We start from the raw sequence: 15,714 nt of genomic DNA, 5'->3' as shown, positions 1-15,714 counted from the left end.
GTTATCGCAGTTACCCAGGTAACGGGAGTTACACAACCATAACGGGAGTTAAGACCACCAGTCGTGAAAAACAACTCCAAAACCCAACCAAACACATCCCAAACGACTTTTACACAACTCCAGGTCTTATGAACATCAAATACACTTAAAATAAGACCAAAATCACTCATTGAAAATACCAATTAATCCTTGAATCATTCACCACATAAATCAATCATTGAATCACCCGAATAACATGAAATCGGTAACCGTTTAATCAATTAACCCAACCCAAACCCCATGGCCTGGATTGAATACTCATCTATGACTCATAAGATCAGATTTCAAGGAGAATATTACCTATTTTACCTGTAGATTACAAAAAGGATTGCAAAAGGCTTGATCAACACACCTGAAAACGTATGAAGTCGCACAAGAATTGATCAAGGAGAGGAGGGACAACCTAGGGCTTGAAGGATGTGTTTTTGGAACTGAATAATGACAGGGATTAGGGTCTAATTACCCCTAAACCTTCTGTACACACTTTTCTAAACTTACATTCAAGCCCCTTCACTTCACATCTTTACATCTAAGGTTTAAACAACCTAACGGGAATACCTACTAACACTTTAATCACAATCAATCATCATAAACACATTAACACATGAATCATTAAGGCTTTAAAACCTTACACATAATGCACATTAATCACACATAAACATTAAATCTCTTAGAGACTTAACGGACACGTTGTGTTGACTTAACGACCCAAGTCAACCGTTAATTAAAAAGTTCGGGATGTTATAGGTTATTAACATAAAAGTAATTTCATTGCGGTCGGAGATGTGATGAATTGTTGCATGAAATATGAAAGGGGGGAGCAGGGTGATGAATTTTGCGTTACGGTTTTTGTTGTGTTTCTGCGTGAGGGGGAGATAGATGTTGAATTTTTTTAAGGACATTTTAGTCATAGTCTATAAAATAGAAATAAGAATGTATTAAGATGGAGGGTAAATGTGTTATTTCAGATTCTTAAAATTAAGGAGGGGGAGAGGGAGTTTGTTTTATAAAGGAGTATAGATAACGTTTTTACATACAACTATATTATCAATGTACTGTACATTTAACCAAATAAAGAAAAAACCTTTTTTCCAACCTTTTTTTTATATTATTAAAAATATAAAAAAAACTTAAAATTTTTACTCTATCAATAAAGGGGTATATCTCAAAAATAATGTTTCCAACCAAGTGATGTACTTCCAAAGAAGAAACCTATGACAACAAAGTCAATGTTTGTATGTATTCTTTATTTATTAAGATTTTGTAGGAACAAAATTACAAATCAATACCCTTAAAAAAGTTTACATTATACCAAAATTGGAATGGGAATCCATCCATAGTTATATTTTATAAATTTTGCAAAGATTTAAAGAATAAAAACCAAACAATAAAGGGTCTAATGCGTTCTTTATGATAGATTCTAACTCGGCAATTCAAAGTATTTAGGATATATTATTTTTCTTTATGTCGATTGATAAACATCACAACTTCATTTTTTTTTTTTGGTAGAAAACCGTAAGGGTGAGCAAAACCAAACAATAAACCACAAAAAGCACAAAAAACCAAAAAAAATAAAACAGACAAACGGCAAAACCGCCCCACAATGAAAAACCGAATTTATGGTTCTTATATTTAGAAAATCCAAATTAATGGTTTGGATTTTGGTTGCGTATAAAAAAACAAACCAAAAAAACCAAACCGAACCACATTATATATTATCAATAATATTAAATTAAATTGAACTTCCTCAAGCTTATGCACTAGAAGCACTTTTGTCTCACAAGAAGAAGAACAAAATGCATATTCTGAGAAAAGGATATAGAAAAGGAACTAAAGCCCGTAATGAACAACATGATCTTGACCTATCATTTGTTCAATTTGGTCGATCTGATACTTAGTTAATTCTTTTATCTTTATGTTCCCACTGATACCTAATCGATAATAACCATAATGGCTTTTTTAGGCCCAATTCCATCTATTTTTGTTAAGGCAATTTGGGGTGGCCAGCTAGTCGGAATTAGACTTTCCATTCAATTCGTGACATATGATGGCGAGATTCCTCTACCACCACTTTGTATAAATAGAGGCTTGATTTGATAAGCTTTTGTGCTCTTATAAAAACAAAGAAAACATAAGTTTTGATATTAATTTAATATATATATATATATATTGGCACGTTACCTGCGGAATGCGGCGGTGGTCGTGGCGGCGACGGTGTGGTGGTGGAGGCGACATCAAGTGGTGTAGATAATTAATGTAAAATTAATTGATTTAAAAGATTAATGAACATATTTTAAAAGATAAAGGACTACTAGTGTAATTTAATCGTTATTTTAGATAATTTCCCCATGTAACATTTAAAGAGAGAGTTATTTTTTTATAGATATTATAAAAGTATAGATTAGGTGTATAGGAGAATTAGGATTAAGAAATAGGGGTATTTTAGAATGAAAAAAAAATATGAATTAATAAAAAAAAATATGTGATCCAACACATAATTTAAGAGTTCTCAAGGTTCTTACAAAAAAATGGGTTATCAAAATAAGGCTCTTTATACACACACACACACACACACACACACACACATATATATATATTGTATACCCTATCTTCTCAAAATCAACAAAGTAGACTTGTTCATTATCAGCGGTCCTTTCTTAGTGGTGCTTCTCCAACCTCCAGTATCACATATTGGGGTGACCAAAATCAAACAATAAACCAAAAAAACCACATCCAAAAAACCAAACAATAATTTGAAATTTAAAAACCCACAATAATGGTTTGGTGTTTGGTTTTAACTAAAAACCACACCAAACCGCTCCATACTCACCCCTAGAAGGGGTAAGGGAGGAGGAAGGGGGGGGGGGTCGAACTCGGAAAATAAAATGTAATGGATTTACTATGAAACAATTGTTAGGTAAAAAAGTGTGTGGTTTAGGTTTTGGTGGTCTAGATAAACTTAATTTAGCATTGATATGTACAAATGGATATGACATGTGGTTAAAATCTGAATTACGTTAGGGTTAAACTCATCAATGTGATTCATGGTTCTAAGTCTGGGTTCCCATGTAAAACAAATGGTAATAATATATGGGCAAATATATGTTCCTCATTCTCTGAGGCACACTCGATTGCTAGCCCCCTTAAGATATTATTAAAGAACAGTTGGGAGTGTAAATAAGACAAGATTTACCAAATTGGAGTGGGGACTCCATCCATAGATTCTAAGTCGGTAATTCAAAGTATTTAAGATATATTATTTTTCTCTATTTCGATTGATAAATATCACAACTTCATTTTTATGGTGGAAGGGGTAAGGGAGGAGGGGGGTCAAACTCGGAAAATGAAATGTAATTGATCTACTAGAAGGCAATTGTCAGGTAAAAAAAGTGGGTGGTTTAGGTTTTGGTGGTCTGGATACTCTTAATTTAGTACTAATATGTACAAATGGATATGACATGTGGTTCAAAATTTGAATTACGTTAGGTTTAAAATCATCAATGTGATTCATGGTTCTGAGTCTGTGTTCCCGTGTAAAACAAATGGTAATAATATATGGGCAAATATATGTTCCTCATTTTCTGAGGCAGCCTCGATTGTTAGCCCCCTTAAGATGTTATTAAAGAACAATTGGGAATGATCATTGGCTTGATGGTGGCAATCTCACAACTCGGTTTAGAAAGTTGTATGCCTTGGCATCATCTAAAGAATGTGTCATGTGTGATATTTTTTATGATATAACATTAATTCGAGATATTTGTGATGACATGGATAAGCAATAACTTTTGGCATTTAATAATTTATTTAATTAGTAAGACTTAATGAGCAACACAATAAGTGTTTGTAAAATTATCAAGGTCAAAAATATACATGTTAATAAAGTGAAATTGAATATTTTAATTTGTTAACTATTACTTAAGAAAATAGTATTTTAGATATATATAAGTATAAAAATATATATTACCCGCGTATTACGCGGAACAATAATCTAGTATATATATATATAAAGGTCTTAAATTCATTCCTAAATAAATAGAAACTTTTGGATTCATTTTATCTTTGATTTAGAACCATTAGATCAACTTAATTATTTCTTTAATTAATGACAATATTACTACTTATACTTTATATGATTAGTCAAAAAATATCCCTCTTACATATTAATACATTTATTTAAGGAGATGATCTATACACTATCTGTTTTTGACCGTACACCACCAAATGTGCTTTGGGATATTGTACAGTACAATATTATATATCACGTTTGGTGGTGTACAGTCAAAATCAGGTGGTGTGCAGATCACTTCCCATTATTTATTATTATTTAGTTACTTGATTTAGTCAAAACTAGATTTTAGACCCGTGTCCAACACTGAACATGAGACTTACGACATTATTAATATTAGATATTAATACATATAATTCATAAAAGCTTATAAGTTCAATGTTAAAGATATAAGTAGATGCTAAATGTTTAATTCAAATGTCAAGAATGTTAAGCTAATATAAAGAAAACTAATGTAATAAAAAAACATTAGAAAACATATACCTCCTTCAGCATTTGAAAGACTTTTTTGTAGATGAAATTTGTTGTAGTGTTTTTTGGTCTTCTCATCTTTGTCACAATTTAACACTTTAAAGCCCTTCTCGAGTTAACTCAAGATACTGTAATGTACAATTATTCGTGTGTGAAAACTGGGTTTTGTAGATAGAAACCAATTTTATTAACATTATAAAAATAATTATAATTTTATTAACATTATAAAAATAATTATATTAGTTATTTGTTTTTTATTAATTAAATAAAATTATGTAAAAAAATCAAATAATGATATCAGCAGAAGTCAATTTGATGAAATTGAACGATATAATTGGTTAATAAGTTATTAATTCAACTTTATTTTAGTATATATTAAAATAAAATAGAATTAAATTAGTACAATTATTATTAAGATGTTAATATATTTACATTAAATTTAATGTATTTTTAACTAGTTATATATATATATATATATATGATTGAACATATTATTGGATATATAATAGTTATTATTTAATTGGATAAATATTAACTATTATTCTATTGGATATATATTAGCTATTATTATTTATTTATTGTATTGAAATTATTGTGTAAAAAGTGTAAATTTGTGATGGAAAACAAAAAAGTGTAAATTAAAGTCAAAATTGAAAACAAAAGTTAAGATTAAGAAATCGAGAAATGTGATTGGTTCGATAATTTATTAGAACAACTGTATTTTAGTATAATAAAAGATAAAGTTATTTATTTTTGGAATTAACTAATGTACGCCGAGAAGCATAGTTATTTGTTTTTTAAGTTTAGTTGAATACATTCGACTACTAATATTAAAAATAATGTTTAAAAGTTGTGTTTTATAATGGATTAGGATAAACATATTGTTACCAAATTGATATCAAATTTTATTAAAATAATTATAGATTATATTAATTAATAAATTTTAATTTTTATTAGTATTTTCACTTACATATAAAAAGAAAAATCATCGACTTTTGCTTTTTTATGAATATCAATCAATGTGAAATGTTCATTTGAAAACTAATTTTTTTGTGAAAACTAGAAAACTGTCAAAACACATTATGATCTGAATTTAACACAATGTGTTTTAATTGTGTTTTTATAAAACACAATGTGTTTTTATTGTATAATCTAAAATGCGTTGTGTTAAGTTTTAAATCACAGTGTGTTTTTGATAGCGTTGTAAATCTAAAAATTGTTCAAACACACTGTGATATGAACTTAACACGATGTGTTTTTGAAAAACATATTAAAAACACATTGTATTAAATTCAGAACACAATGTATTTTGACAGTTTTCTAGTTTTCACGAAAAATTTAGTTTTCAAATGATCAAAACCCATCAATCAATATATATATATAACAACATTTTAAATTCATCCTAAATAAATAGTAGCCCTTAGATAAATTTCAACTTTGATTTATAACCTTTAGATCAAAATAAAGGTATTATTACCTAAATTATTATTAGGTAAATACAACATTAGTCCTTTTCATTAATTTATACTTTTTTGTTTCCATCAATAATTTACATTTTTTTGTATTCTACCAATAATTTACATTTTTTTGTTTTCCATTATTAATTACACTTTATAACCTTTTGATCAAAATAATAATATTATTACCTAATTAATTTTTAAGTAAATATAACATTAGTCCCAGTGATCAATTTACATTTTTTTTTGTTTTTCATCATTAATTTATACTTTTGGTCATATTTCATCATTAATATCTAATTTAAAAGACATATCTACCGATATATATATATATACATTATATGTAACAAAGATCTAAATTTATTTTCAAACATATAGAAACTTTAGATGAATTCTATCTTTGATTTATAAGCATTAGATCAAATTTAATTATTTCATCTTTATTAAATAATAATATTAATACATATACTTTATATGATTAGACTAAATATATCATTCTTACATATATACTTTTAATAATATTAAAATTAAAAAAACAATCAACTCTATAGTATAGCTGATAGCGTAACGTAATCCAATATGTGACGATTCCATAATGATTGGTTCATAAAATATTATATTGTTAACAATTTTGAAAATTTTATCATATATTGAATTGGGCTTTGACTTACTATAATCAAAAAACTATAACGCCTATATAAAAACCAAGTTTTTGGTCTTTGTTTTTACTTACCCGGTTACCAAATGAAGAAGGGGTTGTTCAATTTAATAAGATTAGCTTTAAAATTTTATTTAAGTTTTGGTCTTTATTTTAACTTAGCCGGTTACCAAATGAAGAAGGATTCAATTTCATAAGACTAGCTTTAAAACTTTATTTATTATCTTCAGGATTTTTGTTAATCCATGTTTTGTTAAATTACATGTAAGGATATAAATTTGGAAAATTAATTCATTATCAAATATTTTATTAATATAATTAACTAGTATTCATGCAAGGCTTCACCATTATACGGTGAGGTTTTCCTGATGTGGTATGCCGGCTGAATGTTAAAAAAATATATTTATAATTATCTTTATTCATAATTTCTTACTAGATTTAGTATCATATCAAATAAACAAAATGTTAGTGACATTTTTAAAAGTGTAAAACTAAATTATAAGATTCAGGAACAAAAGATTATGTATTATTCTGTAGTTCAGAGAAGTTGGGTTGAGTTACATGAGATTTTAGGTATATGTTTTGTAGGGTGACGATTTAACTAAGTAGTAAACTATTGTAATACGTAAAAACATGTACAAAAAAACTCACTCTTCTTATAAACATCGTGGAGTATAGTCACTCTTGACCATCATGTAGCTCCACCACTGAAATCAAATGTATAGACAAATGTAGTAAACACAATATTAGTCCATATATTTAGACTAAATATAACCTTATTTATCTAAATTATACGCAATTGACTTATGATGTTCGAACTAATTGCAATTTGATAGCTATCTATTTTTTATTATATTAGATCATCTCAATAAATATAAATATTAAAAGTTCTTTATTTTTAAACTATAAAATAACTTATCCCGCCTAAAACGTGGTATAAACATAATTTTTCATTATAACATAATTAATAGTTATTTATCGGTGTTTGGGGTTCGTTTGTAAAATAGATTTTGAGAAATTTTTGATAATTATGATATATGTTAAAAAAAGATTACCACACAATTGTTTGTACTATTCGAAATTCAAAAATTCTAAAAAAATACTATAAATACATAATCTAGAAATCTCAATATATCGATGTAAAATTACTTTTAAAAATTCTTAAAAAGTAATTATAAAGACAAATAGTAGAATTTTTAAGGATAAAAACCTTAAGAAAAAAACTCTAAAATAGAAGGCTTAAATAGAAGTGAAAAATATCTATTATTTAATTGAAAAATTGATATACGTTTAATACCTTTTAAAAAGATCTTCTACAAAAATGGTATTTATATGCTCGCTTAGGCGGTAGTCAAATGAATATTAGATGTAAGTGTAGTGCTTAGATATTGCTATGATGGAATGATATTTATGTAAAATTATTTTATTTTATTAAATTTTCGTTATGTGTGTATAAGTGTTAAATTATGTGAGAGACTTTATAAGATGACTAATATAGTTACACGAAAGTCAAACGTATATTTAGTACTTAATTATACTTAGCTAAACAATTCTGGTTATCTTTATTTGCAGGGATAAGTATCTTGGAATGTAACAAACTTTGAATGAATGTCTATAGTAGGAAATAACTAAAGTTGTGTGTATTATATGTAAACAACTCGAAAATAATGTTTATTGTATCTAAGAAAATGTATTCAACCAATTAAAATCAGACAAGTGGCACCTCTATATGGTTACCACGTATGTTTTCTTACATACAATAAACATTTTTTAAACTTGTTTACATATAATACACATAACTTTAGTTATTTCCTACTATAAACATTCGTCCAAAGTTTGTTATATTCTAGGATACTTATCCCTTATTTGCAAACTATCACTTTATACATTGATATTAAGTTTTACTAATTGTTTATAAAAATATAAAAACACGAAATTTTATGTTTATTTTCTCTATATAGAGGACATATCTTAATTTTCATTGTAAATGAAATAGTCTTCAATAAAACTTTGTTTATTTGTAAATTAACTCTTTAGCAGCTGTTTAAAAGTGAAAAATACCTCATTTTAACAAGATACTAATTTATATTTTTTGCATCATGATACTAATTAATCCATTTTCACCATCTTTTATTTACGTTTGTCATTTTACGATATTATGAAACGATAATATGTCATTAACAAAATATGTTCTCTCGCGTATTACGCGGGACAATAATCTAGTTCAATAATAAATGAGCTCTTGGATTAGATTATATGATTTAAAAATAAAAAAAGATAAAGTTAGTTAAATTATATTATTTAATGATGAAAAACAATACTATATTAATTATATTATTTAATGATGAAAAACAATACTATATTAAAAGAAAAATAATAAATCATTGCCACACTTTCGCTGAATGTCTACATTCACGAGCTTCAGTGTATCACCATAATATTGAATTCTTGCTTTTTAACTTAATATCTTCTGAGTGTTTACAGGATATATAACTAATATATGAATTTTAATTATGTTAAATTTGTTTAGATGTATGTTTATGTGAGTAATTGTTGAGGGACAAGATTGTCTTTATAACTATTTTTTATTGAAAAAAAAGGGGGAATCTCCTATTATCAATTGTTATTGAGATAATTTTGAATGTTTCTTTTATATTCTATTATTAAAAATGTATAATTCTCATCTAAAAATTATATTTCACACAAAGAAAATGTTCAAGTTAAGGTGTGAGTAGAATGTTTTCAGGGCTGAAAATATGGGTTTTTCTTTAAAATTGGAGTAAAGTACTCCCTCCGTCCCATTTTAGTTGTCATGTTGACTAACTTTGACTGTAAATAACTTTATTTGTGTCATGTAACACTTGATATAAAATATATGAATGGATTGAATTTTTAATGTACTTTTCGTTCATATAAGTTTCATCAACTAACATATAGTACAAATAACATTATTTAACGTCAAAGTTAGTCAGCAGAATAGACATTCTTACTCATCTTAAATTTGCCGATTAAAAAAAGTATATTATATGTTAAAAATGTTTGATATTTGAAAATGGTTATTATTGTATATGATTGGTAGGTTATGTTTATTGTAGTTTTGTATAATGTCTATGTAAAATACAGGGATAACTGAAAAAAAAATAAAAATAGAAAGCATCCTTCGACCAATTCACAAAATAGCAGTAACCTTTAAAATTTTAATTTTTAGCAATGAACTTTCATTTATTCTTGAAAATAATAACATTTGACACGTATATATGATGACATGGACATTTTTTGATGACGTGATATCTTTTAGTGACGTGACATACTTTATAACACAGAAAGGACCATTCGACCAATTTACAAAAATAGCAATGACCTTTAAAAGTTTTACTTTGTTACAATAAACTCTCATTTATAGTTAGATTACTCCAACAACAACGACAATGGTTTCTTCTCGACTTCTTCAACTAATTTAAAAACCATCGGCGGTTTATTTAATGTAATAATGAAAAATCTCAAAAATATATTATCCCATATATCTAATAAAAGAATATGACATTTACAATAAAGTTTATATTACAAAGGCTAATATTGTATTCTCGAGTTTTTTTTAAATGAAAAGAAAGGAAAAGATTGGATAGGAGAAGAAAGGATAAAAAATTATATTTATAAAATGTATTCTTGAGTTTTATCATTCAAAAGAAAAGAAAGGGAATAAAAGGATTTAAATGCATTCTTGAGTTAAAAGAGAATGATAAGAAAGGATAAAAATATGTAATTTTACATTTATACCCTCATAATTATTATAATTCATATAAATGTTTGAATGGTATATTGATAAATTTACAACTTATCCTTTCAAATCTTGCCAAATATGGAGAGAAAGTTTTAGGTCCAAAACCGTCTACTTTTCCTTTTCATCACTTTCCTTTCTTTTAATAAAAAAAAATTCAAGAATACAAAAACCTATGTTTTTCTCTACTTCTTTTTCTTATCTCATAAAAATAAAACTCAATAATAACCCTAAAGTTGATGAATATTGCTCCATCTAAAATAAGTGTTCAGAGTAGAATTGACATGTGATAATTACATGTCATTCGATGACAACTTTACAATTAATTACTTTTTACAAAGATTTTTTAATATAATTTATCTAAAAACATTAACAAGGGTATTATTGTTAAAATAAATGACATTGTGTAGTATAGTTATTTTAATATATTATTCTATAACTATTAATCATGTTATTATGAAAACTTTATATATTTATTTCGCGTATTATGCGGAAAAATAATATAGTATATGATATTTGTATTGTTTGAAGAGGGGAAATATGAAATTTTCTCATAAGAATAAATATTAACATAAATATTTGAAAAAACATACAAAGTTTTAAGGTCTGAAGACAAGGTAGTGTTACGTACAATAAATTAAGGACATTCACAAAATGTTGTAGTATTAATGGATTTATTGTCTTTCGAGATCTTCATCTGGTTCATTATCTTGTGTACACGAATTAACACGCCGTGAAGAACGGTCCATACTAAGCATCCTTCGAAATGAGCTCAACCTTAAGTTTGTTCCATTGACTTTAGCAGATGATTGTATTCTCTCCTCTAATATCATCCCTTCTCTATCTAAATAACTTGTTTGTTCTAGAGGTGGAGCAGAAGGTGTGCCAACCCCAAGTACTCCTAGCCTAGTGCTAGGCTCACGGGGTAAGGGCAAGATAGCTGCACATGGTTCTACCTCATGACGACAAATGGGACAGCTGGAATGTGACCCTAACCATCTGTCAATGCACTCTACATGAAAATGGTGCTTGCAGTTCGGTAAAGTCCTAATCATTTGAGTATCCTCGAATACACCTAAACAAACGGTGCATTCGGGACTCAAACCTTGTTCATGATTCATATCTCTATACATGAGTACAGGGAGAGAGGCGATCACCTTTGGTTCAAGACCACTTTTGAGCGACTGGATGGGTACTACGAACCCAACACCTTGAAGAGCCACTCGACGACGTGCTTGACGACGGAGTATGTATCTTGCATATACATGTAACATGGTTACAACCACCACTACCACCGATAAAGATATTATTGCTATGAGCAAAATTTTACTATTGACATCTGATGAGTTCCCACGAGAGAAAAATGGTGGATCATCATCGTCATCATGTCGATCTTGAAAACCTGACATGATTTATGTCTCCCTAGGCAAAAGAGCTATAGTACTTGTAATTCAGGCCAGATTGTTTTGAGGCTTTGAAATAATATTTTTAAAGGTCTCAAGGGGTATATAGTAAGTTTATAGTGTGTGAATTTGACTTATTATGGTGAGTTGCGTGGCCAGTTGGTTCATGTTTTTCAAAGATAAAAATGTTGGGAAGCTTTGTTTCAAACAAGTTGACTTTGAACAATGACTTTTTATCCTTACATTTGCTTAAGTTTTTCCTCTAGAGTTGTTTTAGTCAAGTTACAATTTCCTTGATCTTTGAATAACGAGTTTTTCACCCGGCCCGGCGTTGCCCTGTAAAACTTAAAGACACGTAAAATTTGTAACGCGTATAAGATAGTTCATACATATTACCGATAAGCCTATATTACAAAAACATATCATAGATATTAAAAAGTACAACATGAAAGAAAAAATAGTGCAAAAGTCTATTTAAAAGGTATAAATCAACTGTTAAAATAATTATATACCATCTGTTACATCAATCAACTTTATATTAATAATCTACATCACTCACGATCACTGCCATCACCACACCACGAACATTACCACTATTGTTGTCGCATTGTGCAAACATAGATATAACATTACTCAAAAGTTTGGTTGTAAAAGTTAAAAATACCTACAATTTAAGGGGTAGAAGGTTAAAAAATAGTAGGTGATGGTAAAACTTACAAATCCAAAAAAATTATTTAAAGAGTAGAGAAATAAAAGTAAAATATAATATGTTGCAACCCAAAAGCTTGATGGTTAAAATTAGAAAACTTAAATATTTATTATAGCTAAAGTTAGGGGTAGGGGTTAAGCTAAAAGATCAAAAACCTGAGGGTGCACAATGAAAATTAAAAAGAGAGAAAGTTATGGGGTAAAAATAGAAAATCAAAAAGTGTGATGGTAAAGTTAAAAAGAGAGACACCTTAGGGGTTTAAAGGAAAAATTAAAAAGAGATAGAAAAATCATAAAGTTAGGGGTAAAAATAAAAGATAAGAAACTTGAGGGTGCAAAAACTAAAAAGAGAGAAAGTTATGAAACAAGAATATAAAATAAATTTTTTTGGGAATATAGTTAAAAAAGAAAAAGTTTACTATATTTAAACATGTACTTCTTTATATTATATATATGATAACTATATATAGTTGGTGTGTGAAATTAATCTCTATCTCTAGATTATTTTCTACGACTATATTTTTTTGTTACATTTTGATATGGTAAACTCATGTATAATTCGTTTTAAATAGTTTTTTCGTTAAAGTTTACACATAATCCATATTCTTTTTATTAAAAGGTTATATGAAGAACCTAAAAAATTACCAGAGAGAGGTCCGACTACGTTGCGAATATCATGGTTTCTGCTAGGTTGGAGACTGTCGAGCTTTTGGAGGAGGACCAGTTTGTTGACTTTGCCAAACATTCGTTGATTGATCTTATTACCGCCCAGATATTTTCTATTTTTTGTTTTGCTATGCCTGTTTTTGCTAAACTGTTATCTTTTCTTATTTTCTTTTTCTTTGTCTCTTTTTTCCAGTCTAAGTTCGTGCGCCGATATTCGATTGTTAGCGAGCATCGGTGCCGTCTGCTGAAGAAGAATTCGAATTTGGAGAAGAAGGTTGATGAGCAAGTGTCCTCTTCGCTTGCTAAGTTGGAAAAAATGGCTCTGCGTTGCTCCGAGGCTGAGATCTGGAAGGGTAAGTACGGAAATGTTGTTGAGTAAGTCGAGACACATCTTACGGATGTAACAACCCTCAATTTCTAATTAGGACTATTTACTTATACTTATCTAGGTATCGATCCGTAGAGGTTTATTAAGAGAAATGCCTTAGAAATACCATAGATGACTAGATATCTTAGAAATGCCATAAAGAATAACTATAATCATTCAAAACAACCTCAAGCTATCAATTAATTCCAATTGAACTTGATGAAATGCCAACGAACCAAAAAGTTTCATTCGAGAAGTTAAGTTGCAAAAAATATTTGTACAAGACTCACAAGTTGTGATAACAATCAAGAAATCCTTATAGATGTCCAACCATTTAAACATCAAGAGAATCTAAGTATATGCAAACACAAATATATATATATATATATGATGACCATCTAAAAATATATTTATAAGCTAATATGCATTTAAAAATGTTGAATAATAATAAGTATATATATATATATATATATCTTATATAAAATGCAAGTTTATAAACAAAGAGTCAATTAACAAATTAAAACACAAATATATATGAACACATACACATATATACGGCCATATATATACATATTCATATAATCACACAAGTCTTTTAAAAGACTACTAACTAGTTAACCTAGAAGTCCATACATGCACCCATACTTACAACACATACACATACACATATACACTTACATTATACCTTTAAAATTCAAAAATCCCCTCTATTTTTCCTTAACCAAAACCGGCCCCCATATCCCAAAACCCTTTACCTAATCAAAAATCAACTACACCACTTATTCTTACACTCCCAATACACCCCTTCACACCTTTCACTCCACCATCACTTCTTTCACACTTCCAACACACACTCCATCCCATTTCTCTCTCTCTTTTCCTCTCAAATTTTCTGCACTTTTCTCTCTTTCTCTTCTTCTCATTTTCGATTCTTACAACACAAATTAGAGCTCAAAAAAAATCAACTATAATAATAAGGTTCATGCTAGATCATTCAAGGGTGTGTTAAAGCAAGCTAAGGAGCCCATTTTGGGGTCATATGGTCGTGGGTTTGGCTGTCCAAAACAGCCTTCATTTCGAGTTCATCAAGGGTATAACTCATCATCTCTTTATTTAATATATCTTGTTTTTGTATATACTAAAAGATCTTTATCAAAGACCATGTTTTTCTTTGATTTTCTTCCTGAAAATACACTTGAGGAAGACAAGTTGATAGAATCTTCTTCCTCATGCTCATGCATGTTGAAATCTAGAAGAAAGATTCAAGGATTCAACTAGTTTAAGACCCAAAGGTGTTGTCATATTTTTCCTTTGAAATATGGTCATATTTTTATATACTTTGATGAATATATTTATGGAGTTTTTCATAAAAATATGTTTTTAAGTTGTTGAATTGAAGATGGATAAAGATTTGTTGTTAAAATGATGAGATGATTACATGCATGCTTAGATTTGCACTAGTTTGAGTTGTTTTGATTTGGGATTTGAGATGGGTCTTTAATTGATGATTTCATATATGTTTTGATGTTAAAATACATGTTAATAATCTGGGATTTATGAAGTTAGTACAAGAAATAAGGATTTTATAAGAATTCAAGACAAAACAATGCATAAAAATCACTAACCGAAATCACAAGAACACAAATATAAATTCATCACTTTCATCACATGATTTGTCCATAAAATATGAAATAAAATCTGGAGAAAATACTAATGAAAGATTAAGAGATGAATTAGGATGAACAAAATGTATTGGGTTTGCCAAAATAAGTATTGGGTGAAGCCATAAAGTAAAGGCATGCATTGGGTAAACAAAGTAAGCTGACATAATCCATCTTCTGTCTTGTAACGAATAAACTGAACATGTGAGGGCATTTTCAAGAAAAACTTTCAAAATAAAAGTTGTAGAAAAATGAGTTAAGATTAACCTCCAACTGGAATTACTTAAAAATACTGAACCAGACGAAAGATATGTTTTTTCTACTGAAACTGGTCAAACTATTATTTTGTCTGAATATTTTATAAACTTTAACAATTTTTATCTCCTAATCCATAAGGTTCCAGGAGGTCATACTTAGCGGAAAGTAATTTCCAATGTGTC

The 15,714-nt window shown here is 28.2% G+C and overlaps 1 protein-coding gene and 1 pseudogene across 1 annotated transcript; both read right to left on the bottom strand.

The window, feature by feature from the left end:
* Positions 1 to 15,714, bottom strand: part of LOC122579425 — a 142,245-nt pseudogene that overhangs the window by 57,275 nt on the left and 69,256 nt on the right.
* On the bottom strand, positions 11,029 to 11,956 carry LOC122606340 (RING-H2 finger protein ATL40-like). The gene has a single exon (XM_043779295.1). It carries the CDS (start codon positions 11,876 to 11,878, stop codon positions 11,144 to 11,146), a length of 735 nt encoding a protein of 244 aa, XP_043635230.1. The 5' UTR covers positions 11,879 to 11,956; the 3' UTR covers positions 11,029 to 11,143.

The sequence above is a fragment of the Erigeron canadensis genome, chromosome 1, assembly GCF_010389155.1.
Source record: "Erigeron canadensis isolate Cc75 chromosome 1, C_canadensis_v1, whole genome shotgun sequence".
NCBI lineage: Eukaryota > Viridiplantae > Streptophyta > Magnoliopsida > Asterales > Asteraceae > Erigeron > Erigeron canadensis.
Note: the sequence above shows the minus strand (reverse complement) of the source record. Positions and strands in the feature narration are given on the sequence as shown.